This window comes from Octodon degus, unplaced genomic scaffold (genome assembly GCF_000260255.1).
Source record: "Octodon degus isolate 3935 unplaced genomic scaffold, OctDeg1.0 scaffold00008, whole genome shotgun sequence".
NCBI classification, from domain to species: domain Eukaryota; kingdom Metazoa; phylum Chordata; class Mammalia; order Rodentia; family Octodontidae; genus Octodon; species Octodon degus.
The window spans coordinates 17733416-17760694 of record NW_004524584.1 but is presented as its reverse complement, the minus strand read 5'-3'; the positions used below and the strand labels follow the sequence as shown (position 1 = coordinate 17760694).

The window sequence follows — 27279 nt, the reverse complement described above, 5'->3', positions numbered from 1 at the left end:
CGCCGGGCCCCGCCCCGGCCCTGCGCCGCCGCCGCCGCCGCTGCTGCTGCCTCCTGCAGCCACCGCCGCCGCCATGAAGCTGACCGACAGCGTGCTGCGGAGCTTCCGCGTCGCCAAGGTGTTCCGCGAGAACTCGGACAAGATTAACTGTTTTGACTTCAGCCCCAACGGCGAGACGGTCATCTCGAGCAGTGACGATGACTCCATCGTGCTCTATGACTGCCAGGAGGGCAAGTGAGTGCGACGCTCCCCGGGCTCGGCTCCGAACGCCTCCCTCTCCCACTGATGGCCCGCGGCCCGCCCTGCGTCCCGACTCCTGTCCCAGGCCTCCGGCCCTCGCTCCGGACAGAGCTGCCTCCACCCTGCAGCTGTCCAGACTTTGTGCTTTCTTTTGAAGGGATGGTAGCCCTAACGATTAGCCCATAGTTGTTTAGTGTGTGTCTTCCGCCTCCATGCGCCTTTGCACTGTTTTCCCAAACTCCACCTTGACTTTGACCTTTAGGCGCGCAGGCTGCGCCCCCAGCCCCAGCAGAGCGCACTCCAGACCCCAGACTGTCAGGGGCGGCCGTCAGCGGGGCCGCCCGCCCGCGTCAGGTCTCTGCCTTGCTCGCGGCTCCCTCGATTCCGCCCTGGCGCATCGCCCGTGCTCTGCTCCCCAGCTTCCCGCGGCCTTTCTGCCTGAGCCGTGTGGGTCGCCGACCTTAGCAGTCAGGATTTACCTGTTGTGCCGCTCCGAGCCCCCTGGCCCTCCCTTCCTGTTCCAACTCGTCTTTAGTCTTTTTAAACCCGATGCTCACGTTTATAGTGAACTTCTGAACTACATCATGAAACTTTTGCTTTTTGCCAGACACAAGAAAACGTGGCCTCCTATCCTGACCTCGATGTGGGCTCCCGTTAAAACAATGAAAGCATCCTAGAACAATTTTATCTTTCCTTCTGTACTGCTTTTTTTTTTTTTTTTTTTTTTTTTTTTTTTAACAGTTTATGGTTCACCTGGAATTAACCAAAATTCCATACTTAGGAGAATTTTATGTTGTGCCAGATCATTTGGAGAACCACCATACCAGCATCTTTCTGTAGCACCTGTTAAGCAGAGAAAGGTGGGAACCTGGGGTCCTTGTCGTGTTGACCTTAGGCCCCTGAACTTGTCTCAAGTGCCTGCCTCTTGCATGGTGACGTTTTTTTGGAGCAGAAACTGGTGTAAATTTACTTGCCCTCAACCACCTTTGTCAAGCAGACCTGGGGAATGTTTGGTTTTGTCAGATTTCATTTCGTTGCCTAGTTCTAGCCTTGGAACTTTTTTCTCTGCTCTTTCCAGGTGTTCCATGTTGCCTGTTTTTGGGGGGTTTTTTGTTTGTTTTGAGACAGGGTCACCCTTTGTAATTCAGGTTGCCCTTGAACTGTGTAATTCAGGCTGGCATTCGACTTACTGTGAACCTCCTGCCTCAGCCTCTTTGAGTGCTGGGATTATAGGTGTGAGGTACTGTGCTCATTTTCTCTGTTTTTAAACATCTGCTTTTCTTCTGGAACTTAGCTCTTCGTTTGTGAATTTGTTTATCTAAAGTATGCTGTTTGGACTGAACTATAATCTCCCTTATTTTTTTCTCCACTGGGACTATGAGAAAGTATTATATAACTGGCTCTGTGGCTGCCTGTAGAGTGGATGTTTCCTGTCCTGGTGCTCATGGAAGAGGGAGTTATCTAGACACATACTTCTGCTTAATGCTGTTCGTTTCTAGGATGGATTTCTGTCCAGGTCTGGTCTCTTGAATTGATTTGGAAGCGAGTGTAACATTTAAAGCGGGAGTAGGGAATCATAATTGTGGACTCCTGGAGCAGGAAGTAATTTGAAGCTGATTAGCTTGATTAGTAATTGTGCACAGGTTAGAACCATCCACCACAATTTGAGGATGAAATACACATCCTTGTTGAAGGAAAATGTAGATAGGTTGTGATAGTATTTCATCGGAGTTTATCCCCAAATATAGCATAATTTCTACCTTCGGGAAGGATGAGAGGGACAAGAAATCTTGTTTTGTAAAAGTAAAATACCATTTCAGTGAAATAATGCAGTTTATTTAGTCATGTGGCATTTATAGATTATTACAGACTCATGTATCAGAATGTTGCAAAGCACTCTCAGGGGGAGAAAATGAAAGAAAAGTGGAAGATCGGTTAAATTTTGTTCCATCTGTTTTATCAGTCTGTAAATTTGTGTGTGTGTGTTTTCCTGTGCCATTAGACACCTAAGTTGGGAGTATCAAGCCCCCATACCTTATTTATTTATTTATTTATTTATTTATTGCAGTACCAAGGATTGAACTCAGGACCTTGCACTTCCCAGGCAAGTGCTTATTCTACTGAGCTGTCTCCCTGGCCCCTAATTTTTTTTAAGACAAGGTCTCTCTATGTAATCCAAGCTGGCCTTGAATTTGAAGTGATCTTTCTGCCTCAGCCTCCCAAATGCTAGGATTATTGCCTTTGCCGTAGGCTACATGCCTGTCTCCCCAAATATTGCAACATAGATTTCATAAGCACAAAGATATTCTTTTACATAACTAGAGGATAATTACCCAAATTAGGACATTTAATATTGCTGTAATACTTAGGGTATGCACTTTTGAATTTTCTCTGATTATGATTACCTTGTTTCTTTGTGATCTGTGGCATGGGAATGGCCTGGTAGTTGGGCCACCTGAGTTGTGGTTTGGTGTTGTGACTGACCGGGAGCATGGCATTAATCAAAATTACTTCTCCTTAGCACCTATAATTTTAACTAGTAATGTTGAGAAATACATTGTAGGCTTAATCAAGCAAAGTAGAATTTCCTAGAAAGGCATAATTATTTTATTAGATGTTACTGTTAGAATTTGGAAGCTTGAAAGTGACTAAAACAAGACTTTCTGTACATTGTATTTTCAAGTTTATTGTCCATTTAACTCTGCAATGGAGTTCATCCATTGAGTAATGCTTCAACTTCAAAGAATATAAATGATACATTGATTGTGATAGGTAATGCACATTACACAGAAAGAAAGCTTTTACTGTTATTTTCTTTGTTCATACCTGGTCACCAGAACCATAGTTTGAGGGAAGACACTAAAATATTTGAAAAAATATTGTGTATGGAACTTAGTAAAGAGCACTTGAAGTAGGTGTGAGACATGAAGACCTTGCTTTCAAACTAGGAAATAAAATGATATAGGAAGTTTCTTTGATTAGAGACAAATCTCTGTGTTTTAATACATTTGAGACATATAGGTGACACCTAAGTGAAACCTCCATTTTTTTTCACTATTTTGTTTAGTTTTGTTTGTTTTGTGTTAGACAGGATCTCTCTGTCTATTGCAGGCTGGCCTCAAACTTAGTGAGCCTCCTGCCTCAGTCTCCTGAGTACTGGAATTATACACCACACTGTTTGAAATTGACTTTCCGGGGTCAAAAATGTAGCCTAACACATGTCGGGGAAGCCCTCTACCACTGAGGTACATCTTCAGCCCAGTCTTTTCTGTTGTAGGTGGGCTGAAATACTAGGATTAACTTCTACCACAGGTAGGTGTAAGGTTGACTAACTTTAGAGAGCAACCACACACATACTCTGTCGGGTTCATTAAAATTTTAGTAACTGTATAGGGGAAACCTATAAAGTGGACTGAAACAGGTAAGCTTTGTTGTTTTTTTTTTTTTTTTTTTTGAGCAGAGTATTGTATCAGGGTAAGCATGTGGAAAATTCACTTCGAATGTAGTGAGAACTCATGACTGGAAATAGATGTTTTTAAAGGGAAGCCTTCAGGGGGCCTGCCCCTTAGCTCAGTTCTTTAAGTGACTGCTTCAACAAAGCAGTCAGGCTCAGGTTGCTGTGGTTCGATCCCCACAACTCAAGCCAGCCAAACCTGCCCTGAAGGCATTCGGAGCAAAAAAATAAAAATAAAGGGAAGCCTTCAGCCCACAAAAACAAGAAAGTGAAAGGTGACTGACATCCTAATACTGCCTGAGTCATTTCATTGTTGAGCATCTAGGTTCCAAAAGGATTTTACACTGAGAAGGTGAAGTTTTTCATAAATTGGAACTCTTGGTAAACATTCGCATAGCATTTGTTTTTTTTTTGAGACAGGGAGTAGTATATAGTCCAGAAAGGCCTTGAACTTGCTGTGTATCCCAGGCTGGCTGGGGTTACAGGCATGAATCACACCCAGCTTGGTGCAGGTTTCGAAGTCCTTCTAATGTCTGTATGCATAATATTATAGTAAAAGTTTTGTTGCCCGACTTGGCACATATAGAGAATTGTTCTAGCATTCTAATCTATCTGTTATAGAGATATTTGGGTATTTAAAAAAAAAGACTTGGTGTAACTTAAGCAGTATGTGACAAAATGCTTATTTGGTCATAAATTTCAATGAGATCCAGGTTAGCTTGGTTTTCAAGGCTGTATAGAAGGTTACCTGTAGTTTGAAAATGAGTGCTTTTTATAGTAAAGTAAAAAGAAAAGAACCTTTTGAGTAGTTTTGCTGAGGAAAGGCAGCAAAACTTCTAAGACTTGGCAAGTGTTTTGGCTTTGTACATCGGGAGGTGGATGTCTTCTACAAGAACAGGTTATATTAGGAAGGCAACTAGTTTTGTGCTGTGGTTTCAGTTCCATAAATCATTGTCTTTTTTTTTTTTTTTTATTTATTTAGTACAGGGTCTCACTACACAGATCAGACTCATAGTGATCCTCCTGTTTTCAGCCTGCCAACCACTGGGATTACAGGCATGCACCACCAAGCCCAGTCTCAATCATTGTCTAGTGAGTGGTTTAAAATTTCTTGGGTTTAAGTGTTCTCATATCTTAGTTTGTGACTTGCATTGTTTCATGTGCCTTTCTCCCCTAGTAGATACCATACCCTTTTCTTTTTCTAAAAGGTTACTTTTGAGTGTTGTAATAAAGCCTGAGTTGAGCTCCAAGGTTTACTTTTACTTGGTCTTTGGTACTCAGAGGTATTCTTTTTTTTTTTTTTTTTCCTGCAGTTCAGGCTGGCCTTGAACTCACTTTGTAGCCCAGGCTGGTCTCAGATCTCCTGCCTCAGCCTCCCTAGAGCCAAGATTACAGGCACAGGTGTGTGCCACAACTGGCTTCTTTATTCTTTAGTTGGTTATTGTGTTGGATTGTTTTTTGAGGTTTGTGGGTGTGTGTGTGTGTTGTTGGCTGGCTGGCTGGCTGGCATACTGGAAATTGAATCCAAGTAGGGCCATCGCACTGACATGCAACCCCAGCAGTTTTTTTATATTTTATCACTGTGTTTGTTGGTTTAGGAGACAGGGTCTCACTATGTAGTTCAGACTGCGTTGAACTCACTGTGTAGCCCAGCCTATTCTGGAACCTGGAGCCGTCCTCCTACCTTAGCCCTAGGTGTACATCACCACATCTGCTTAATTCCTGCTTTTGGAAGAAATTCTGTTTCCTTCTAGCACTAGAACTTACCGAGACTCCTCACCCAGGCCACATAATTCATATGATACTCTATATATATGTATAGATCTTAGATTTTGGTGATGGAGGATTTTGATGATATTTTCTCTGTTTGCTCATCAGACCTAAGAGAACCCTGTACAGTAAGAAATATGGTGTGGACCTCATCAGATACACTCATGCAGCAAACACAGTTGTTTACAGCTCTAACAAAATAGATGGTGAGTAAACCTTTTGTTGAGGTAGGTCACAGTTTTCTTTGTTAAATAGTTCATAGAATCTTTGTGACTGCTATGCTTGGTTATAGTTATTTTAAATATTTTCCTGTGATATTAGCAATGCTAATTATATTGTTATGACTAAAGGAATGTTGGAAGCAAGCCAGTAGCACTTCTAAAGGATTTAGAACTCAGTAGGAAAAGTTTCTAGTTTACAGTGGGGATTGGCAAAGGAAACAGCTAGTTATACTTGTGATTTGTACTTCTCCATACTTGAAAATATACTTTCAGGACAAATAAAAGAATACTATGCACAGCAAGAGGTAAACTACTGGACCTTCCCATTTAAAGTATGTGGACATGAGGAAAATTTTCACAGATATTTGAATTTGGATAGTTTAAGGGAATTCAGAAGAGTTTCTGATGTATGTCCAAACTTAGTCTGTGTCATAAAAGACCAGTGCAGTGACCTTATTCATCTTTCATTCCAAAGATACTTTCTTTCTTTTCTTTTTTATTTTAAGACAGGGTCTCAGTTGTCTGTGCTGTACATGCAGTCTTCTTTCCTGTCTGAGCCTCCTGAGTAGCTAGGATTGCAGGTGTGCACCACCATGCCCCTAGAGTTACTTTTTATCTAAATTTATTCCTTTTTACATTTTACGTGTCATGTGTATGCTAGGCAAGTGCTTTACCACTCAACTAATCCCTGGTCCTTTCCCTTTTACTTTTAAATAAAGTTATTATTTGAAGAGTAAAGAATTTTAGAAAGTAAAACTCGTGAATTTCTTTTTATATTAAATGATCCTATTGTTATCTTCGCTTCCTCTGGGAGAAGTCCTTCTAAGCTGACAGATTATCTTGGTGATTGAGCTTTAATGTTTCACACATTAGTATTTTTCTTATTTTTAACTACATCACTGATTTATTTTTTTTATTTTTTCATTTTTTCATCTCTCAGTATGTTTTAGGCTAGTCTTGAACTTTACAATACTATGTAGCCTGGGGCTACCTTGATTCATAGCAGTCCTCCTGCCTCAGCCTCCCAAGTGCTGGGATTATGGGTGTACAACACCACACCTGGCTATTTTGCTTTTTAAGAGTTAAGATTTCCCTAATGTCATTCAACAAGGATTAATTAAGCTGCTATTTTGGCTGTGTTGCAGCAAATGGCAAAAAGTCTCTTTTATTTAATGAGATTTTTCTACCTACACTTTTTTCTGTACCTGTACTTGATTTTTTTCAATATACAATTTCTACTTTTTGCGTCTTATTTTAGAAGAAGTTTTCTGTGTAATCAATGCAGTTGATGCTTTTGAACACAAACATAAAACTTTAGGATCCTGAGGAAATATGTATATGTAATCACCTAAATGACTGGCATATTTTGTCTGTTGGGTTGCTTTTCTGAATAATTGATGAGGATTCTCCAAATGTGGTGCAAGATGAGGCAAATGTGTGGCACTTGCAGCTTTGCTGCCAGGGCCCTGCTGTGGGGATGTTGCCTTTCCTGTCACAAGTACATCCTGAAGAGTTTCTCCAGCGCTACGTTTCCTTTTGCCTGATTCCAGGCTGAGGTAGTAGTTTGTACAGTTTGAGGGTCTATGATACCACCCGGTATAGGAGATAACTGTACAGGCCACTGCCTTGCCAGGAACAGTGCACCAGCCACCAAGTGGGGCAGAGAGGATGGTGAAGTCCTGCTCATCTCTGGGAATTCAGGTAATGGGAGGGAGTTTTTCTTCTTAGGGCAGGTGAGTACTTCTAGCACTAGAACAAGTAGGAATGGTTGTCACTGGAGAAGTTTGAAGATGTTTGCAAGGAAATGATGTGGAAATTCAGGTATGAAACGTAAAAAGGCTGGGCGTGGTAATGCATGCCTATAATCCAGCACTCAGGAGGCTGAGGCAGAAAGATCTTGAGAGTGCAAGGCCAGCCAGGGCTACATGAATGAGTTCAAGGCCAGCCTGAACCATGTATAGCAAGACATATCTCAAAAAGAAAGAAAAAACATAAAACTACCCTTTTCCCCCCTTTTAGGTTAAATACATGTTTATTAGAAAGCATCCTGTGAATCACTGTGTGAACCACCTGATACTTTTAGGTTATTTTTATTTTCTGTTTGCCCTTATGTTATTTGTATGCATTCTTTTTCCTCTCACACATTGATAGCATTTCCTACTACCTTTTTCCCAACAACAACTTTTTCTTTTGCTTTATCTTTTTAGGAGCATAATACTTTATAGCTTTGTATTTTTATTTTTTGGCAGTACTAAGGTTTGAACTCAGGGCCTTCACTGAGCTATATCCCTGACCTTTTTTATTTCTTATTTTAAAACAAGGTCTTAAACATCAGCTTCTTAGAGTGCCAGGATTGCAGGTGTGCACCACCGTACCCAGGCTTTTCTTTCTTTTTGTGCTGGAGATCAAATCCAGGGCATTGCACATACTAGCTAAGCATTCTGCCAATAAAGTATAACCTTTTTTTTTTTTTTTTTTTTTTTTTTTTTTGAGATAGTCTCATTGAGTTGCGCAAACTGAGCTTGAATGTTGAATCCTTCTGTCTCTACTTCCCAAAGTGCAGGGATTACAGACATGTACCATCACACCTGGTTCAGTTTTTTTTTTTTTTCTTTTTTAATTTTTCATTAGCATATGCTTGAGATATATCAGTTCTCTTGTTTATGGCACTTCATTCCCCTATCACTACTACTGTTTTGTTTCCTTTTTCCGATAAAATTATTCAGTTTTTAAGAGGGCATCTTGGGCCAGGGATATAGCTCAGTGGCATAGTGCCTCCTGCCTGGCAGGCACAAGGTATGTAGTTTGATTCCTGGTACACACACACGCCCAGAAAAGTGTGCATCTTATTTTTCTGAAGCTCAAATCTTTATGATTTATTCCTTTCTTTGACATCATCAAAATCTTATTGGTATGACGTGGTATCCTTCATGCATTTCAGTTCAACATGTCTTGAGACATTACTTCTCTTTTCTGTTTTGCTTAGTTTCAGTCTAAATTTTGTCTAAGGTTGAACACTGGGATGGGTCAGTACTGTTGGAGAACCCTGGACAAAAATGTACCTCCAAGGTCCAGCCTGATCTTCACCTTAGTGTGGCTGCTCGTTTTGGTCCTGTTTCCTCAGCAAACAGATGTTTTAAGTTTGCCACTCTCTTGCTACTGAGACCAGTGTCATTCTTTTTCTGCCAAGCTATGTTTGCAGGACAATTTGCATTATTATGAAGAACCCAAAGATTGGGAGTAAAACTTTTTTTTTTATTTTTTATTTTTTTTCAGAAACGGGGATTGAACTCAGGCACTTGTGCTTGCCAGGCAAGCGCTTATTCTACTAAGCTATCTCCCCAGCCCCAAAACAGTTATTTTTTAAAATTTCCTTAATTTTTATATGTGGTACTGAAGATTGGACCCAGGTCCTCATACAAGCCAGGCAAGCTGCACTTTTGATTTTATCTTTAAAACATGGATTTAGGGGCTAGGGAGATAACTCAGTAGAGTAAGTGCCTACCTGGAAAGTGCAAGGTCTGGAAGTTCAATCCCTGGTCCAGCAAAACAAAAAAAATAGGTACTGAGGATTAAACCCAAGATCTCTGCACTTAGTCTACATCGCTAGTCCCCTTAAGTTTAGAGCTGGGGAGATGACTCAGTAGAATGAGTTCAATCCCCAGTTCCGCAAAAGAAAAAAAAAATCGTATTCTCCCATACTTTCTTCTAACGTGCAATAGATAAAAATGGATTTCTGTTTGGGGCTAGGGAGATGGCTCAGTAGAATAGGCGCTTCCCTGGCAAGTGCAAGGACCTGAGTTCAGTCCCTGGTTCCACCAAAAAAAAAAAAAAAAACCCATGGATTTAAACTTTACTCTTGTTTTGCTTTGTTTTGTTTATTATAATTTTCTTTTATTTTGAAGAGTAAAAACCAAGAAAAACAAAAATAGAATCAGGTTAAGATACAACAGTACATATATTACAGATTTTTGAAACAAGAATAGCTGATTAACAATGAATGATATATTATCTGTTTTTATCAATTTTGCTCTTTGGAGTTATATGAAATCTATGTGCATACTCATTAAGCTAGCAAGAGGAATTATTCACTGTCTCGAATTTATACTTTACTTGAGCGATAGGATACTGTTCTTTAATTTTGTCTTCCAGATGAAAATGCAAAATAAATTCATTTTTTAAATAGTACAATATTTATCTTCCAACAGATACTATTCGCTACCTGTCCTTGCATGACAACAAATATATCAGGTACTTTCCTGGACATAGCAAAAGGTAAGAACAAATATCACAGGTAATACATGAGTGGAGAGATTTTATTAGTAGAGATAACTAAAATCTCATTTTAAATATAAATGAGAGGCTAAAGGTTATAGCTCATTGACAGAGCCTATACTTTGCATGCAGAAGGCCCTATGTTCCATCTCTACAACCAAAATATATATATGGCATTTAGGAATGCCAAATCTTAGGTATCCCTTAATAAAGGAATCATTTGTTCTTGAAGCCTCCATTATAAATGGACCCTATTTCAACAGTCCTTTACATCAAAATTTGCCATTTAGGGGTGTGTAGTGTTGCTAGAGATTTAACCCAGATCTCACTCATGTTAAGCACAAGCTATACAACTATGCTGCACCCTCAGTCCTCTATTTGAAGATACTAATGAAGATGTAAAAGAAAAATATTTTTTGTTGCTTTTAAAATCAGCAAGTTTATCTCTTTATTCCATATTATAATGTAGGTTGCTTCTCTCTGTGCAACCCCTTCCATTGATTTTTTTTTCCTCCAACCTTTCAAGTTTTAGTTGCATGTTAAAGGGTTTTTCTTGTTTGCTTCTATAAATAAATATACAACAGTCCAGGACTGAATGCTGTGGGATGGAGCCCTGATAAGAGATGCCTGGGGGCCGGGGAGATGGCTCAGTAGGATAAGTGCTTGCCTGGCAAGCTTAAGGGCCTGAGTTCAATCCCCAGTTCTGCAAAAAAAAAAAAAAAAAAGAAGAAGAAGAAGATGCCTGGGGCTCTCTGTGGCGCTTCTGAGTTGGTTACTGTGCGGTACCAGGCAGAATGGCTCATGACAAGTAGATGGTTTTGCTTATTGTATTCAAACTAATGTTCACAAAGTTTCTTATAATTAAGAGTTGATACAGTTGTATGAAATTCTTGTTTTGTGACAGAGTCTCACTGTATAATTCAAACTGACCTTGAATTCATTTTGTAGTTCAGGCAATCCTGCCTCAGCCTCCTGAGAACTGTGATTAAGGTGTGCCACCAGACCTAGCATTGTTCGTTCATTCGTTCATTCTTTCTTTCTTTCTTCCTTTGAGGCAAAGATTTTACCATGTATTTCAGGCTAGCTTTAAACTCACTTTGTATCCCAAGTTGGCCTCTGCCTTAGAAGTTCTGGGATTACAGGCTTGCCACCAGGCCTGGCATTGTTTGAAATTTTTCTTTTTCTTTTGAGTGTACTGGGTTTTTTTGGGTTGTTTCATTTTTTTGAGACAGGGTCTCACTATGTACTCACCTATATAGCTCATGTGGCCTCAAACTTGAGATCCTCCTGCCTTTGGCCTCCCGAGTGTTGGCATTACAGGCCTGTGGTTCTCTTAAGTTGGTTCCCAGGCCAGCAGTCTCCTTCACTTGGAAACTTGTAACTCCGATATCAGAACCTGCTGTCCATACTGGATTGGAAACTTTGGGAGTAGACTCTGACAATCTAAATTTGTTTGATTTTTGTTTTTGTGTTTTAAGATAGGGTCTCACTGTAAAGTTCAGTGTGGTCTTGAATTTCATTTTGTAGCTGAGGGTGTCCTGAAACTCATAAGTGTTCCTCCTGCCTCAGCCTCTCGAGTGCTGGGATTACAGGCATGTGCAACTACAGCCAGCTGACAATCTAAATTTTAACTTGCCCTCCAAGTAATACTGATGCCACTCCAGATGGGAAACATTAGTGTAGTCCACTGCCATCTGTTAAGGAATCTTGGCTGGGCTGGGTTTGGGGTTGGGTTGGATTGAGTTGAGTTTTATTTGAGATATGGTCTTGCTCTGTAGCCCAGGAAATCCTGCCTTACCCTTCAAAGCGCTGAGATTGCAGGCATGTGCCACCATACCTAGCTTTTTAAAATACACAAATGAGTGGCCTTTATTGTATATTCAGAATTGGGCAAAAATTATCACTTATGTACTGTCTACTCTCAACATTTTCTATAAATGGATTCAGATAACATATGGCTTTTTGTGTCTGGCTTCTTTCACTTAAAACATGATGTTTGAAAGGTTTATCTATATTGTCACATGATTTGATGTTTCATTCTCTTTATTGTCAAATAATACTCTATTACTTTTTTTGTGAAAACCACCTATATAATTATTTATTAGGTAATAAATATTTGGGTTGTTTCCACTCTGGCTATTGTGAATAATGATCTTGTGATACATGTATACATTTTTTGCACGGACATATATTTTAACTGTAAGATTAAACTTTCTGGGTCATTGAGGGCTGGCCAGATAGCTCAGAGGACTAAAGCACCTGCTTAGGCAGAGTGCAGTGGCCAGGGATCCCTGGGGTGCAGTGAGACAGAGATTGAGACTGGGCGGTGGCATGTGCCTGTAATCCCAGCACTTGGGAGGCTGAAAATAGAATCACTACAAATCCAGTCTATGTAGTGAGACCCTGTAGACCTTGTCTTAAATACATAAATACATTGAAAGAAAGAAAGAAAGACATTAATTAATTAATTTCTGGGTCAAATATAATAGCTTCTTTTAGAAAAAATTGGTTTCCAGAGTATTTGTGTCACTTTATGTTTCCACCAAGTCTAGCTTCTCCACTATCCTAATGTTTATCAACACTTGCTATTAACTCTTTTATTATATTACACTATTGGACATGAAATAGTATTCTAGTGTACAGTAGGTTTGCATTAGAACCATACATTTATATCCTAGGATTGTAAGGGTTTTGTTTTTATTACTATACTAGTTGTCTTAGATTATGCCATAATGCTTGTATGTGTTTCCTTGAATGACAATTTTGGAAGAATAGCTATATACACGTATTCAGAATGACTTACAGTTCAGATCAAGTTTTTGCTCGTAATTGTTTCAATGCATTGCAGGGTGGTGGCCTTATCCATGTCACCTGTGGATGACACTTTCATTTCTGGATCTCTTGATAAAACCATTCGTCTTTGGGATCTCCGGTCTCCTAACTGCCAGGTAGGTAGTAGTTAAGGTTTTTGAGCATTTTCTATGGTAGGTATACCATCAGCTGTCCTTTTCAAGGAAGAGAGAACACAGTGGTTCCATTCTGGAATCTAGAATCATCTTAAACTTTTTTTTTGTTTGTTTTGTTTTGTTTTTTCTTCTTAAACTTAAAAGAAAATCTTCCTGGTAGGTTTCAGTTTGGAAAGCAAATAGCTTAACCAAGTGCAGAGTGTTTTAGATTCTGTGGCTTAGTGTTAAACACAAAAAACAACAAAACACTGTTCCCAGAGCCTTCGGCATATAACTGTTAGCCTCAGGAGAGAGAGATATTTTTATTTGAACTCTGATCAGAAATATGTTATATGATGACCTCTTTTTTTAAAGCTTCCTTTTAGTTAGATTTTTATTTCCTTATTCTGTAAGTAATCCATTCATACTGTTTTCCAAGAAGAACAAATTATACAGTGATAGATCCTATATCCATTAGCTTCTTTTTTTTTTTTTTTTTTTTTTTTTTTTTTTTTTTTGAGGGTTTCTGTCTAGTTCAAGCTGGCCTTGAACTAACCATGATTCTTCTGTCTCACACTGCCAAGTGCTGGGTTTACAGATATGAACCACTACACCTGGCACCCAGTATGTTTTTATCTTATTTCTTTTCTCTTAGGGTCTCATGCATTTACAAGGCAAGCCTGTCTGTTCTTTCGATCCAGAAGGGTTAATTTTTGCTGCTGGTGTCAACTCTGAAATGGTCAAGCTTTATGATCTCCGTTCTTTTGACAAGGTACATCTTTGAGTCTTTGATGTATCTCATGATAGGGTTTTAAGTATAAGATGGACTTTCTTGTTTGCCTGTTTGCTTGCTGGTTAGTTGGATGTGACAGTCTCACTGTGCAATACAGACTGGCATTGAACTTGCAGAATGGCCCAAATTGGTCTTGAACCCTTGATCTCCCTGCCTCAACTTCCCAGTTATTGGATGGAGTTACAGACATTACTACATCCAGCTAAGGTGGATTTTTTTCTTTCTTTTTTTTGGCGGAACTGAGGATTGAACTCAGACCCTTGCACTTGCCAGGGAAGCACTTATTCTACTGAGCCATCTCCCTGGCTCCTAAGGTGGATATTAAGAGCCTTTTCTCTGGTAGAGGAAGTATTTGGTAGATACCAGATGGCAGCAGCATCCTCTGCTTTCCCAGTAGAATATAATCTAAAGTGATAGAATGGGAATTGACTCTGACAGAATTTATTTATATGCCTTGAGCCCAGTGGTGGTGTGGGGGTTGCTATCTTTATCTTTTGCAGGGGCCATTTGCAACCTTTAAGATGCAGTATGATCGGACTTGTGAATGGACAGGACTTAAGTTCAGCAATGATGGCAAGCTCATACTTATTTCCACCAATGGCAGCTTCATCCGTCTCATTGATGCCTTCAAGGGAGTGGTGATGCACACATTTGGGGTGAGCTATCAGCCTTTCAACATGGCTGTTCCCGTCTTCATACTTCCAGGGCAGAGAGTTATGTTAGCTGGTTAGCAGAGACCAACAGTTGTCCTTGGCTCACTGATCAAAGTAAGGGTTTGCATTTTCTTTTTTATTTAGTGTGTGTGTGTGTGTGTGTGTGTGTGTGTGTGTGTGGCCAGCTCAGCCCACCAGAGGGCGGGGCTGGCTGGCATGTGGTGCTGGGGGATTGAACCGTGGTCCCTGTGGTTTGCTAAGCTTGTTCCAAGTAGGTGCTTTAGACCACTGAGCCATCTCACCAGCCCAAGGGTTTGCATTTTCTTCCTTCATGTGAACTACTTCTTTTGAATTGAGACACTGACTTCTTACTAAGTGGCCCAAGTTTGGTGTTTAGTATATAATAACTCCTAACCTTAAGCAGGGTTTTATGCCCCCTTCAATATGAAGTGGGAGTTAAGGATTGGGGTGTACAGGTTGGCAGCCACATTTTGAAACCTTGGTTGCAGTGTGTATGACAGTGGGTTTCATGGAAAGGAGTGAGATATGTGTGCTAGTTTGACCATTTCTAGGCAGTTGTTATTGGTAGCTCTGTAACAAGAGAACTACTTTGTTCTGTTTTAGGGCTATGCCAACAGCAAAGCTGTCACACTAGAAGCTTCATTTACTCCAGACTCTCAGTTTATTATGATTGGTGAGCGCCTTTCATTTCCCTTGGGGTTATTTCTTTGGCAATATGCATATATATATATATATATATATATATATTTTAAAGCAAACTAAACGTATTTGTTTAATAGGTTTTGGGGGGGCAGACATTGTTTTTATTTGTCATTGTCGTTGGTACTGGGGCTCAAACCCAGCAAGCAGCTTTCTTACCACGTGGTGGATCTGGCAAAGTGCACAATCAGTGGTAAAACAAAAGCAGCTGTGTTTTTTGGTAACAAATAGAGAAATGGTTCTGGGATGACAGAAAAGAAATACTGTGTGACACAGACCAGTCAGGTTTTGGGGCTCAGGAGCTAGAGAAGAAAACAAAGGGGAAACATGTGCTTTGGTCTGGAGTTCTGTGGAACGCTCCTAGGATGCTGCCCACAATTCACAGGGTGTGGGGAGTGAATAAGGTTAGATGGCCTGGGTTACTACCCAGGCTGAGGTGGGAAGAAGGAAATGGAAATTATTGCCTCAGCTCCCATTGCTGTATTACCCCAAGAAACCTGGTTCCCAAAAATCTTTTTTTGAGGTGCTGAGGGAGGGAAGGCCATCTTCCTGCTACTTTCTGCTGAGTAGGGATGCTGGCCCTACCCTTGCTGGGATGGTAGAACTATTGTCCTTTGTGATCTAAGAGTTCAAAGGGCCCGCCATTCTTCCTCTGAGAGTTTTTTTTTTTAATGAGCCATTAACATGAAAGTAGACCTCATCAGGATGGGACAGGGTAGGGCAGGGTGGTGGTACACACCTATAATTCCAGCACTCTGGAGGCTGAAGCAGGAGGATCACTATGAGTTCAAGACCAGCCTAGGCTACAAAGATTGAGAGCCAGCCAGCACCTATGCTGTGTATTTATTATTTTAGAGTGGTTAACATAAAAACTAGATTCTTCATTAAGAGACAAACATAATCCCTCTGTTTTGGTAATTAGATCTAGTCTTCTATCATGTCATATGGTGACCATTCTAGCAAATCTATTTGGTCTTTAAGAATGGCAATACTGGGGCTGGGGAGATGGCTCAGTGGAATGAGCACTTCCCTGGCAAGCACAAGGGCCTGAGTTCAATCCCCGGTAACACCAAAAAAAAAAAAAAAAAAAAAATGGCAATACTATGAGCAAGTTTACATACATAGCCCAGTGATGCAACCTTTAAGAATTTTAATAATATAGCCAGCTGTGACATGCATGCCATAGGTTTGCCATTACTGGCTTTGTCTGTCTGTCTAGTTTTTAAATCATTGTAGATAGGAAAAAGGTGTGATTAGATCTAAGGTTTTGTTTTGTATAAAGAATCACTCTTCATTATTTCCATTAGAGGCAAGTTTTGAGTCATCTACCATGATCCCACCAAAAAATAAAAGAGGTCGTGTTACAACTTGGGGCAAGGAATTCAAAGTGTAGCAAGTAAGAGAATAGTTTTGCTTATCTGGTTCAGCAGGTCACTTGGTGTTTTCTGAAAAGACGTAGGAGGCTGAGGCAGGAGAATCACTGCAAGATTGAGGCCATCCTGAACTATGTAATTAGACCCTCTCTCAAACTGCCCCCACTACTACCACCAGTAAAAAAAACTTGAGGTTACCCACTGGTTCATATGTGTACTTCTTCATTTTTCTTGTGTCAGGCAACTTGGGTTTTGCCCTGGAAAAGTAAATCCAACTATCTATTTACTTTACTTTAATGGCAGGAGTGATTAGAGGATTGTGTAATTTTAGGGAAGGGTCAACAGGGTGTTCAGGGTCTCACTACTAGATCAGACTCATAGAAATCTGCCTGTTCATAGCCTCCCAAGAGCTGGGATTACAAGCAAGGTACGCGCCACCATGCCCAGTCTCAATTTTGGTCTCAGCGTGCCTTGGGGGCGGGGGCAGCACAGTAGGCAGGCCCAGAGATCGAACCCCGGCCCCTGTGCCTGCTTGCAGGCACTTTAATCCGATGAGCTGTTTAGCCAGCTCTAGAGGATTGTGTAAGAGCCTTTCCACTTAAGGACAAGTATTGGGAGTTAGGATCCACAGGAATAGAAGAAAAGGCATCTTTGAGATGAAGGGCAGAGAACTACTCATTGTCTCCTGGACTCTGCTGGAAGGGTGTGTAGAACTGATACCAATGTGTGAATAGGTACCACTGCCTCATTGGTGTCTCTGAGATCTCATACTGTGCAATATTCTCCCCATGGCTTGACCATTGGTAAAGTAGGTTTATTACCCAGGGACTGATGTGGCACCAGTAACTCTGTAGCCCAAAACTTACAGAAATAGGCTTTATCTCCCACCTAGCTTTTTCCTTAAGATAATGCTATGTTCTGTGAGGATATAGATTTGGGTCCTTTAGCTGGATGACCTCTAGGTGACCTTGACACCCCTGCCATGTTTAGGGATCCACTCCCAACACAGATATTGGGCCCTATGGAGTCAGGCTGACTGTGTCTCTAGCAACTAGGACACAGGTTACCAGTGGTTTGAATGTTAAGGTGGTCCTGAGTAGAGAGAGTATATCTTTGAGTTACTGGCATGAGGTGCTCTGGTATCACCACAAAGACAAGTTGGAAAAGGAAATCTAAAGAGGATAAAAAAAAGCTGTCCAGTTACCTCCCTCAAAGCATACAACTGTAGAATGGGCTGAAAGCTTACCCAAATAAGAAACTGTAATTGAGGGGCAGGTGAGATGGCTCAGTGGTCTAAAGCACCTATTAGAACAAACTTAGCTAAAGCACAGGGACCCCGGTTCAATCCCCCAGCACCACATGCCAGGCAGCCCTGCCCCCTGGTGGGCTGAGCTGGCCACACACACACACACACACACACACACACACACACACACACACAAATACAATAAATAAAATTTAAAAAAAAAAAAAAACTGTAATTGAAATAAGTCATTCCTGGATCAGAGAAATACATGATTTATTTTCCCACTATTCTGAGTCACCTAAGGTTTCTGTAAGGTGATAGGAATACAGTTAAGTAGGACCATATGGGCTGCCTCAGGCACCATCATTCACTATCCAGACTGCCATGGTGATGAATGACCTCATCCCTCTCTGGGAATAAGGACAACCCGTCTTCCAGTGCCAAGGGTCTTCTCCCATGCTCTGACAGGCTCAGCAAGGGTTTAGGAGTTGTAGAGGCCACTCCTTTGCCCACTGACCTGGTCGCTTGTATCACTCTTCGGGTTACTGTAGTTTCCCCTAGTGTTGGGAACTTGAGTCTCCATTAGAGCAAGCATGGCTTTAGGCTACCACTTTCCTTATTTACATGTTGTCTTCTACTTTATCATAATTATTGAAAAAAAAAAAAAAAGCCACATTGATCTTGACATCCATGCTTGTGGGCCTCTGGAGCTTTCTTGTAGTATCTGGAGCTGAGTGAAAAAATACTGTCCTAAGATAACCTGACCATCTCTAGACTCCAGGTCTGGTTAATGTATTTACAGGATGCTTCAAACCAGAGCTGAAAAGCAGCAGGATTTTCGTGTTTGTTTTGTTGTGTTTTTTGAGGCAAGAGTCTTGCCATGTAGTTCAGGCCAGTCTTTAAACTTACTGTGTAGGGGCCGGGGCAATAGCTCAGTGGAATATGTACTTCCCTGGCAAGCACAAGAGTCTGAGTTCAGTCCCTGGTTCTGCCCCCCCAAAAAAATAAATAAAAATAAAATAATAAAATAAACTTATTGTGTATCCCAGGCTGGCTTCAAATTCTCTGTGATCCTCCTGCCTCAGCCTCCTCAGTGCTGGGATTACAAGTGTGCATCACTATGCCCAACAGGCATTTGGATTTTCACCAGAGCCTGAGTTTATCATAGTTCACAGGTTTGGGCATCCATTCCTTATCACATGCCCACTGAAATAACCTTGATATATAACTTTCGTTTGTCTTCTCCACACCTTGTGTTAAAAATGCCACTCAAGCTCCTCTTGGAATCCAAAAATAATGCAACAATTAACTGATTATCAGAGGTAAAACTGAGAAAATAGCACCATTATTTGTTAGCCTGCCTAACAACTCTTATAATCCTTTCATTTCTCTTGCTGTGTATTAAGAAAGTGTGTCATGCCAGATCAAGTCAAAGGCCATTGTTGTATTTTTCCTTACATGCTGAATGTCCATAACTGAAAAAGGGACTTGTACGTGAAAGAGACCATTGGCATCTGCCACTCTTAAAAAGTAGAGCAGTAGCTGGCTTCTAGGTTGATTTCCCTAAGTCTAGGGCCCTATCGTAGCCAGGCCCAGACCTGGGATGGGCTAGGCTTCATCTCCTGAGGATGCTGACTGAGTAGGATGGTAAGGAGGTAGTATGCAGGGAGAAGAGCTGGCAAAAGGGAATCCTCAGCAGCATCAGCTCCTGAGGTGGGATTCGTTCTAGGGCAAAGATCATGGCTCTCTGATCTTACAATAAAAGAAATAATTAAAATATGACATTATATAGTTTAGACTATCCAGAGGTAGCCACATCTCATTTTTCCCAAGTGGATACAGAGCTCATTTTTTATTATGCAATAATATAAGATCCTTCTGGAGGACCTTGAATTCTAGTAAGTAAGGAAGCATCTAACTAGAGAATCAATAGAAATATATGAGCCATTCTTTTGATGGGTCTGTGGATTGAAGAAGTTTCAGTGTGGGATCCTCACAGGCTTCTCCATGGGTTAATTCCCAGCCCATTAGTGGAATCCTGAGCTGTCAGACGATAGAAACCTTACAAACCTTACAAAGCCTTTCTCTGGGTCCTTTCCCACAAGGGATCCCTACAGGCCCAGCGCCTCCTCAGTCAGTCTCAGACTTTCAGGAAACCTAACAGGCCTACCCCCAAGTTAATCCCCAACCCATTACTGGGAATGTTACAGGGCATCTCCTAGTCGTTCTGAAGTCTTTCAGCCCCAGGATGTGACCTGACAGGGCTAAAGCTGTAGGATACTCAAAGGCCTGTCCATGTGGTTAACCTCCACCCCATTAGTGGGGTACTGCATTGCTACTACTGTTTGATCCTAACATTTCAACCTCAGGACATGACCTAGTAAGGCTGAAGCTGTGGATCTTCACAGGCCTGTCCTTGGGTTAATCTCCACTGTTATATAATCCCCACCCCTTCAGTGGAGATATTAAAGGGTTGCCCCTCTTTGCCTAGGTCGGTTCCTTCATGAGAACCTTACAGGGAAGGCTTCCTCTCATTCTCTGTCCAGCTCTTGTGTTAGATGTTCCTCAGAAGAGCTGAACACCTTGGAGGCTCAACATCTCCAGGCTTAAGCATATACTGGTGCCATTTCCTTTGAACCAATTGGATAGCCCCCTGTCAACACATTACATTTTCTGGTCAAAGAGTGCTGAACTGGGATGCTATATTGGCTGGGTATTTTTTCAGATAACATCCTGTCTAGGGAGGCATAGCAAACATTACTCGGTAGAACTCCAAAACCTGAAGTTTTCCGTAGATCTGGCTCTCAGCCAGTGGCTAACAGAAAGGCACTTCCATAGATGATATCCCACTACCTTGCAGTATAAGAATAGAGACTAAATAAACTAAAAAAAAATCATCTCACTAGATCAAGCCTCAAATTCATATGTGTCTGTTGGCAAATCCTCAATTAAGCAGGGTGAAAAATCCAGTCAGCAAACATAGGTTACACATCTTTTTACACAAGGACATAAATTTGAGACCACAGTTACAACAACAAAACTAAGTGGAATAGGGGAAAATGACTAGCATTAGAAAGTAGTTTCAAAGTGCAATTATTTTATTTTTGTATTGGGGATCAAACCCCGGACCTTGTACTTGCCAGGCAGGCTCTTACACTGCTAAGCTATCTCCCTGGTGAAAATGCAGAAATTTAGAACACACAAATTCCTGTCTTTTTCCCATATGAGTAAGCATTGTTACTTCCTTTTTTTTTCTTTTTCTTTTTCTTTTTTTTTGCGGAATCAGGAATTGAACTCAGGCCCTTGTGCTTGCCAGGCAAGCACTTATTCTACTGAGCTATCTCGCCAGCCCCCAGCATTGTTACTTTCCAACTCCTGTTTCTCTGTATTTTTTTTTTAATTTTTTTTTAACATTTATTTATTGCGTGTCGGGGGGGCGGCCACCTCAGCCCACCAAGGGGCGCGGCTGGCTGGCATGTGGTGCTGGGGGATTGAACCGCAGTCCCTGTGCTTTGCCAAGCTTGTTCCAAGTAGGTGCTTTAGACCACTGAGCCATCTCTCCAGCCCTGTTTCTCTGTATTAACAAAAAGCCAAATAATTTATATTATACAGAAGAAAGTCTGGGAACAGGGAAAATAAAGAGAACTAGAAATTGGGGAAGGGGTATAGTATTTCATAAGACACACTCCTTCAGACTGAGCCTAGACTCATTGGGCCCCCCAAACATCACAGGAGCCAGTTATCTCAGCAGCCACCTGAATCTACATTGTCCAGATACCATCCCAGAGAAAGTATGATTAGGTGCACGAGGGCCCATGCCTTCCAGTCCTAAGTGAAATAGAAGGAAGGGGCCTAGAAGGCTCTATTCAGGCCAAAGCATCTAGATCCAGGCTCCCTGGGCAGCTCCAGAGACCAAGGGGATGAGTGAGCCAGCCACCTTGCTTCTGCTCGCCTTGGCCACATTTCTATGGGGATATGAAAAACCACAGCCATTTACAGGTCATGTACCACCCTCCACCCCCACCCTGACCATGCTACAAGGACCAAGAGCAAAAGAGGAGGCACACAAACATAGACCCACCAAATTGTGTGGAAGCCCTCATAGTTCCTGCAAAAGCCAAAGTCTTTAACTCTGCTGTGCTGCTTTATCTGGTATCTCCTGGCTGGCTTGCCAAGTGTTACCATGGTTTTTTTTTGTTTTTTTGTTTTGTTTTTTTTTTTAACATTTATTTATTTATTTATTTATTTATTTATTTATTTATTTATTTATTGTGTGTGTGTGTGTGTGGCCAGCTCAGCCCACCAGGGGGCGCGGCTGGCTGGCATGTGGTGCTGGGGGATCGAACCGCGGTCCCTATGCTTTTCCAAGCTTGTTCCAAATAGGTGCTTTAGACCACTGAGCCATCTCTCCAGCCCCAAAGTGTTGCCATGTTGTAGGCCCAACTGATTCCAGGCTCTTGCATATAGCAAGCAAAAAATTACAGGATATACACTCAATGGTGGAAAAAATTGAGCTAGTTTATTGAAGGTCACAAACAAGTAAGTGGTGTCAGGACAACAGAACAGGAAACTTGTAGCCTTCCTGCCTTAGCCCTCCTAGTGCTGGAATTACAGGTATATGCCACCATGCCCAGCTAGGTATTCCTTTGTTCTGTTTTGTTTCGTAGTACTGGGGATTTACCTCAGCCTTCACACTGAATTGCATCCCTAGCCTTTTTCAAAAATTTTACAGTTTGTTCCTAAAGTTGTTCATCCTGAGTTTCATCTTATGATCTCCTCTCAGCCCCACAAAGTGCTAGGATTATGGGCATGCATTACTGTGCTTGCCTTGTAACATTTTTAGATTCTGTTTGCTTTTACTGGAACTTGTATTTGTATTGGTGTTCCCTGGGCCAGCATTTAGTGTTATGCTCTAAAAGCACTAATTAGCATTACGAGCTTGCTGCTGTAGCTCTACATTCAGTTGTGTTAGTAGCTAGATATTAGAGACTTTTTGTCATCCAAAAGATCAGTCCCTCTTTAGGATGAGAAAAATAAAGTTAGAGGAGAAATGACTTTCCATGAACAAATAACCAGGCTTTCCCTCTTGCCTTTTAATTTCTGCTGAGGATTAGATCCTGAACCTTGGCATCTTTCCTGAACTTAATTCATGTTTCTTTCTTAGTTGTCTCTGTATTGCATTTTGAGTCACTGCATTCTCTTTCATAATCTGTTTAGGTTCAGAAGATGGCAAGATCCATGTTTGGAATGGTGAGAGTGGTATAAAAGTAGCAGTATTGGATGGTAAACACACAGGCCCCATTACCTGTTTGCAGTTCAACCCTAAGTTCATGACGTTTGCCAGCGCATGTTCCAACATGGTATGTTAATGATGAGAGGTATCTTCCACATAGGAGTTCTCCATTTGGGGGTGGGGATCAGGGACCACAACAACAAGCTGTTCTGCATAGGCATAAATACCAAATTCATGTTTCTCAACTGTGGTTTTCATTTCACCTTCCATCATGTGATTTCTGGTTGGACTGATCTTTTCTTTTCTTTTTTTTTTTTTTCTTTCTTTTTTTGGGGGGGAGTGGATCTGGGATTGAACCCAGATCCTTGCGTTTGCCAGTCAAGCGCTTATCCTACTGAACCATCTCCCTAGCCCTAATCTCTTATTTTCATTATTCCTCTTAAGATCTAGGATCATTACTGAGCTCCCAAAAATTACAGGCCAATTTTTCCTCTGGCTTTAGGCCATACTACCTATATATTACTTGACAGTTATTTTGCTCCTTAAGAACCCATCTTTTTTTTTTTTTCTTTTTTTATGAATTTAGGACAGTGTACAGGGTCTCACTATGTAGATCGGACTCATAGTGATTCTCCTGTTTTCAGCCTCTCAAGTGTTGGGATTACAGGTGCGCGCCACCATGCCCAGTCTCAATTGCTGTCTCAATGCACACCAGGGGCGGGGCCAGCATGGCACACCAGGGATCAAACCCCAGCCACTGCACTCTGCCTAAGCAGGTGCTTTAATCCACTGAACTATCAGGCCGGCCCAAGAACCCGTCTTTTGTGACTCCATCTTTTCAGTTTTCCATTCCTCTTGGTTTATGTTGAATTCCTCAGAATCTTACAGTTGATAATGACTGACTACTTAGAATTAGTTCCATGCCCTTGTGTCTTCCTATATAATACTAGCAGAACAAAACATCAGTGTCTCACCTCTGATTTCCTCTTGAGGTCTTCTAAGTTTATGTGGGTTTTTGGGGCTGAGCATTTTATTACTAGCCTTACACAGAACACATTGCTCTCGCTACCTCATACCCCACCCCGTGCTGTGGTTGAAACCAGGCCCTTTACCACTGAGCTACACTTCCAGCCCTCTCCCTTTTACAGATGTTGTTGTTGTTATTGTTGACTTGTATGTTTGTAGTGCTGGATATCATACCCAGAGGCTTCCTGCCTGATAGACAAGGGCTGTGGCACTGAACTATGTCCCCAGACCTTTAAAAAAAAAAAAAAAAGTAACGTCAGAAAAAATTACAGTAAAGTTATCCAGTCTCTTGCGTTTTTTTGTTTTGTTTCCATCAGGCAGGAGAGAGCCTGTCTGAGGTTACCCGGTAGATGAGCAGTGATGCTGGCTTACCTAGACTCAACAGGACTTTTTCTTTACAACACTAAACCACTGTGGTACATGGTAGATAGTGAATGCTAAAGGGCAACAAAACCAGCGTACTTTGGGGGTGGTGTGCCAGGGTTGCTCAAAGGGAGGTCATACCTGTCCATAACTCCTCCAAAGCTGGGTTGGGCACCTCATTGCTGTGGGTTGGGGTGTGAAGAACTTTCCACAGTGAGAAGATGCTTAGCTTTCTAAGTCAGTTTATATTTCCTTTCCAGGCTTTCTGGTTGCCCACCATTGATGACTGACTCTGATGCTGTTTGGCTAATTCTGAATTGTGAGGGTGGCCTGCAGGATAAACTGAGAGAGGACTGAGACAATAGTGAGATTGGATCATTTGACTGAGCTGGAGAACATCCTTTAACATGGCCTTCCCCTGGATGTGCTGTACATCTGCTCAAAGGAAAAAAAATTACTTTGCTGAGCTTCTTCAAAAGGACTCATGGTGCCACAGATTCATTTGGGACTTGGCCTTTGCAGCTGTCACCGCACCAAGCTCCTCCAAAGAAGTGACCAGACTTGTAATTAGGTTATAGTGGAGAGCTCATCACACTTTCAAGTTTGAATGTATTTGCTGCTGAGGAGCCAGTGAAATTGTCAGTTCTGCACATCCATTCTCCCACCCCTATAAATGCATGGGAAACCGAAGTTCTGGTTTTGAGATGCTAGGGAAATTCATTGCCTCTTGCCCTTCCCCTGCATGTGTTGTTACTGGGTCTCCCTGTGTACTTATGGCATTATTTCCATGGTCATCATGTTCTTAGGTGCCAAACATTGACAGAAGTCTTCATATGCCTTGGGGTCAGATACTGTAGGACCTTGCTTGTGAGGAAGCCATGCATTTAGTCTTGTGAGAATGGGTGGTCTGGGCCAGCCTCAGGCTCTGGTGTTGGGTAGGAAAAAGCCCAAGAGCCTAAAAGGGAAGGGAAGCTGATAATAGGCAAGTTCCTAGGGTTGGAAGGTTTACCAGCAGTCTGGTGTAGCCCCCCATCAAGACAAACCCACAGTCATCCTGGGTGCCTACCAAGCTTGGTTTGTACAAAAGCAAGGTAGGAGTCTATTTTTGTACTTGAGATGTATCACGCTTTTCTTTGGGCCAGTGTTGTGGACTGAGTGAGTTTACACTGATGCCTTCCTTCCCTGCCCATCACAAATTGTGTACATAGCCTCAAATGACACTCCTTCCTCATGCCCCCTCCCCAGCTCCCCCTCAAGAGCTGGTTCTGGGCCTGTGTTATATTTAGGCTTTTTATATATGATCTTTGATTTGTTTGTATTCTGGCACAGCGTGTGCATCTCCCTTTAAATATATTTGTGTATGTATATATGCATATACCTGCATATGCATATCTGTCTGTAGTTTCTCAAGTTCAGCCTATGGAGGAGTTCTGCAACCCAGGAAAAAGACTTCATCCTTGCTAATAGTGTTTGCCACAAGTGTTAGTCTTCTCTATTATTACCTTTTTCCCTTTGGAAGACTAAATAAATGCTTCTAGTGTTTGTTGTTTCCCATGGCAGCTAAGTGAGGGTCTTGGGACGACTCTCCGGTGTTCTTTAAGCCGCACTTTGGAGCCCTCTCCACAGTATTACTCTGTTTTTTGCCTGGTGATGCTCTGCGCTTACATATGTTGTGACAGTCATTTCTGCATGGCTTCTGTGCCTGGCTTGCAGCATTTGGGAACAGGATGCTGGAACCAAAGTATTTTTAATTTGAGGCTACTTTGCCAGTTATAGGTCATTCTCACTTAGCTTGTGTATCTCCTTTCTTGCTTTTTGTTGCCTCCTATTGAAACAAGGGGCTCTAGCTAGGCCCAGGTTGAGATGAACTACAGACAGGCCATGGCCTTTTCTTCCCTTTCATGGTCATCTTGGAGCAGAGCAAGTGGCATCTTACTAAGCTCCCAACCACATGTTTATGTAGGCAACACTCCCTGCAGATCCAGAAATCGGCCCAACAAAGTTACAACTTTCCCAAGGGTTTACAGCTGCTGGAACTAAATCAAACCATCACTGCTTCTGTTCAGCAGCTGGCAGAAGCTATGAATGATTAGCCCATTTTGCTTAAAGCAATTACTTTCTGACTTGTTAAAAGGTAAGATTATATATTTTTCCCAAAAGTAGATAAAATGTGCAACTACCACCAGGCCACTACCCTGTGTAGTTCTGCCTTCCTGAAGTATGGGGACTTTAGGAACCAAATGATCTGAGCTGTTAACTGCCTACCTTTTTAAGATAGAAAATACGTGTTAGGACTAACTTGGAGAGAGCGCTTGAAGTCACGGGATAACAAGAAAGGCCATGTAACTTTCATGTCTGTAACAATGGAATGACTTGTCCAGCAAAAGGAAGAATTTGTATTTGAGTTCCTGTGTCCAAAGCTAAAGCACCATGTCCTTTGAAAATATGACACCTCACAGCCTCTACTGCTGTGGAGGCACTACAGTTGGCTCCAGAGTTGCTGAGAAAAGAAAATGTGCAGCTGGACGTGACCTGAGGCACTGGGGTGATGAAGATAAGAGAAAAAGAAGGATTCAGGCTGAGAGCTGTGCTGTGGGGATGTGTCGGTGGCAGCCAGAGGTGCTTAAGCTCCTCACTGGGGCAGAGCTGCTCATCACCTTCTGAAAACTCAAGGCCAAAGCCACTGCTGTGTACGTGACAGTGATATTGTACTGCTGATCCACCAGCCAGTAGGGTGTCTTAAATATTCCCTGTTGCAATCATAATTATTGCTTATTTTTAAAAATTTAGGAATTTATACAATCAGTTTGCTACCCAAATGCTACATAGCACTGTTAATCTTGATGTTCAGAGTTCCTCTAGACATTTCTGTGCATAGATTTTTGGTGTGTTTACATAGTTGTTCTACTGTACATACGATTTTATGTCCCTTTTGTACTTAACATATAAACATTTTTTTCCATGTTA

At 41.6% G+C, this 27279-nt stretch overlaps 1 protein-coding gene across 2 annotated transcripts; it reads left to right on the top strand.

Annotated features, from left to right (window-relative positions):
- Positions 1-6: 6 nt before the first annotated feature.
- On the top strand, positions 7-27279 carry Wdr82 (WD repeat domain 82). 2 transcript variants are annotated; one of them, XR_002819101.1, is made up of 10 exons: positions 7-234; positions 5573-5670; positions 9894-9960; positions 12809-12908; positions 13561-13677; positions 14199-14354; positions 14976-15045; positions 22908-23050; positions 24267-24365; positions 24573-27279. XR_002819101.1 is itself a non-coding variant. In XM_004625168.2 (9 exons), exons 1-9 carry the CDS (start codon positions 74-76, stop codon positions 24600-24602), a joined length of 942 nt encoding a protein of 313 aa, XP_004625225.1. In that variant the 5' UTR covers positions 7-73; the 3' UTR covers positions 24603-27279. The 2 variants fall into 2 exon arrangements, 1 of the variants encoding a protein (XP_004625225.1); XM_004625168.2 differs by lacking the exon at positions 24267-24365.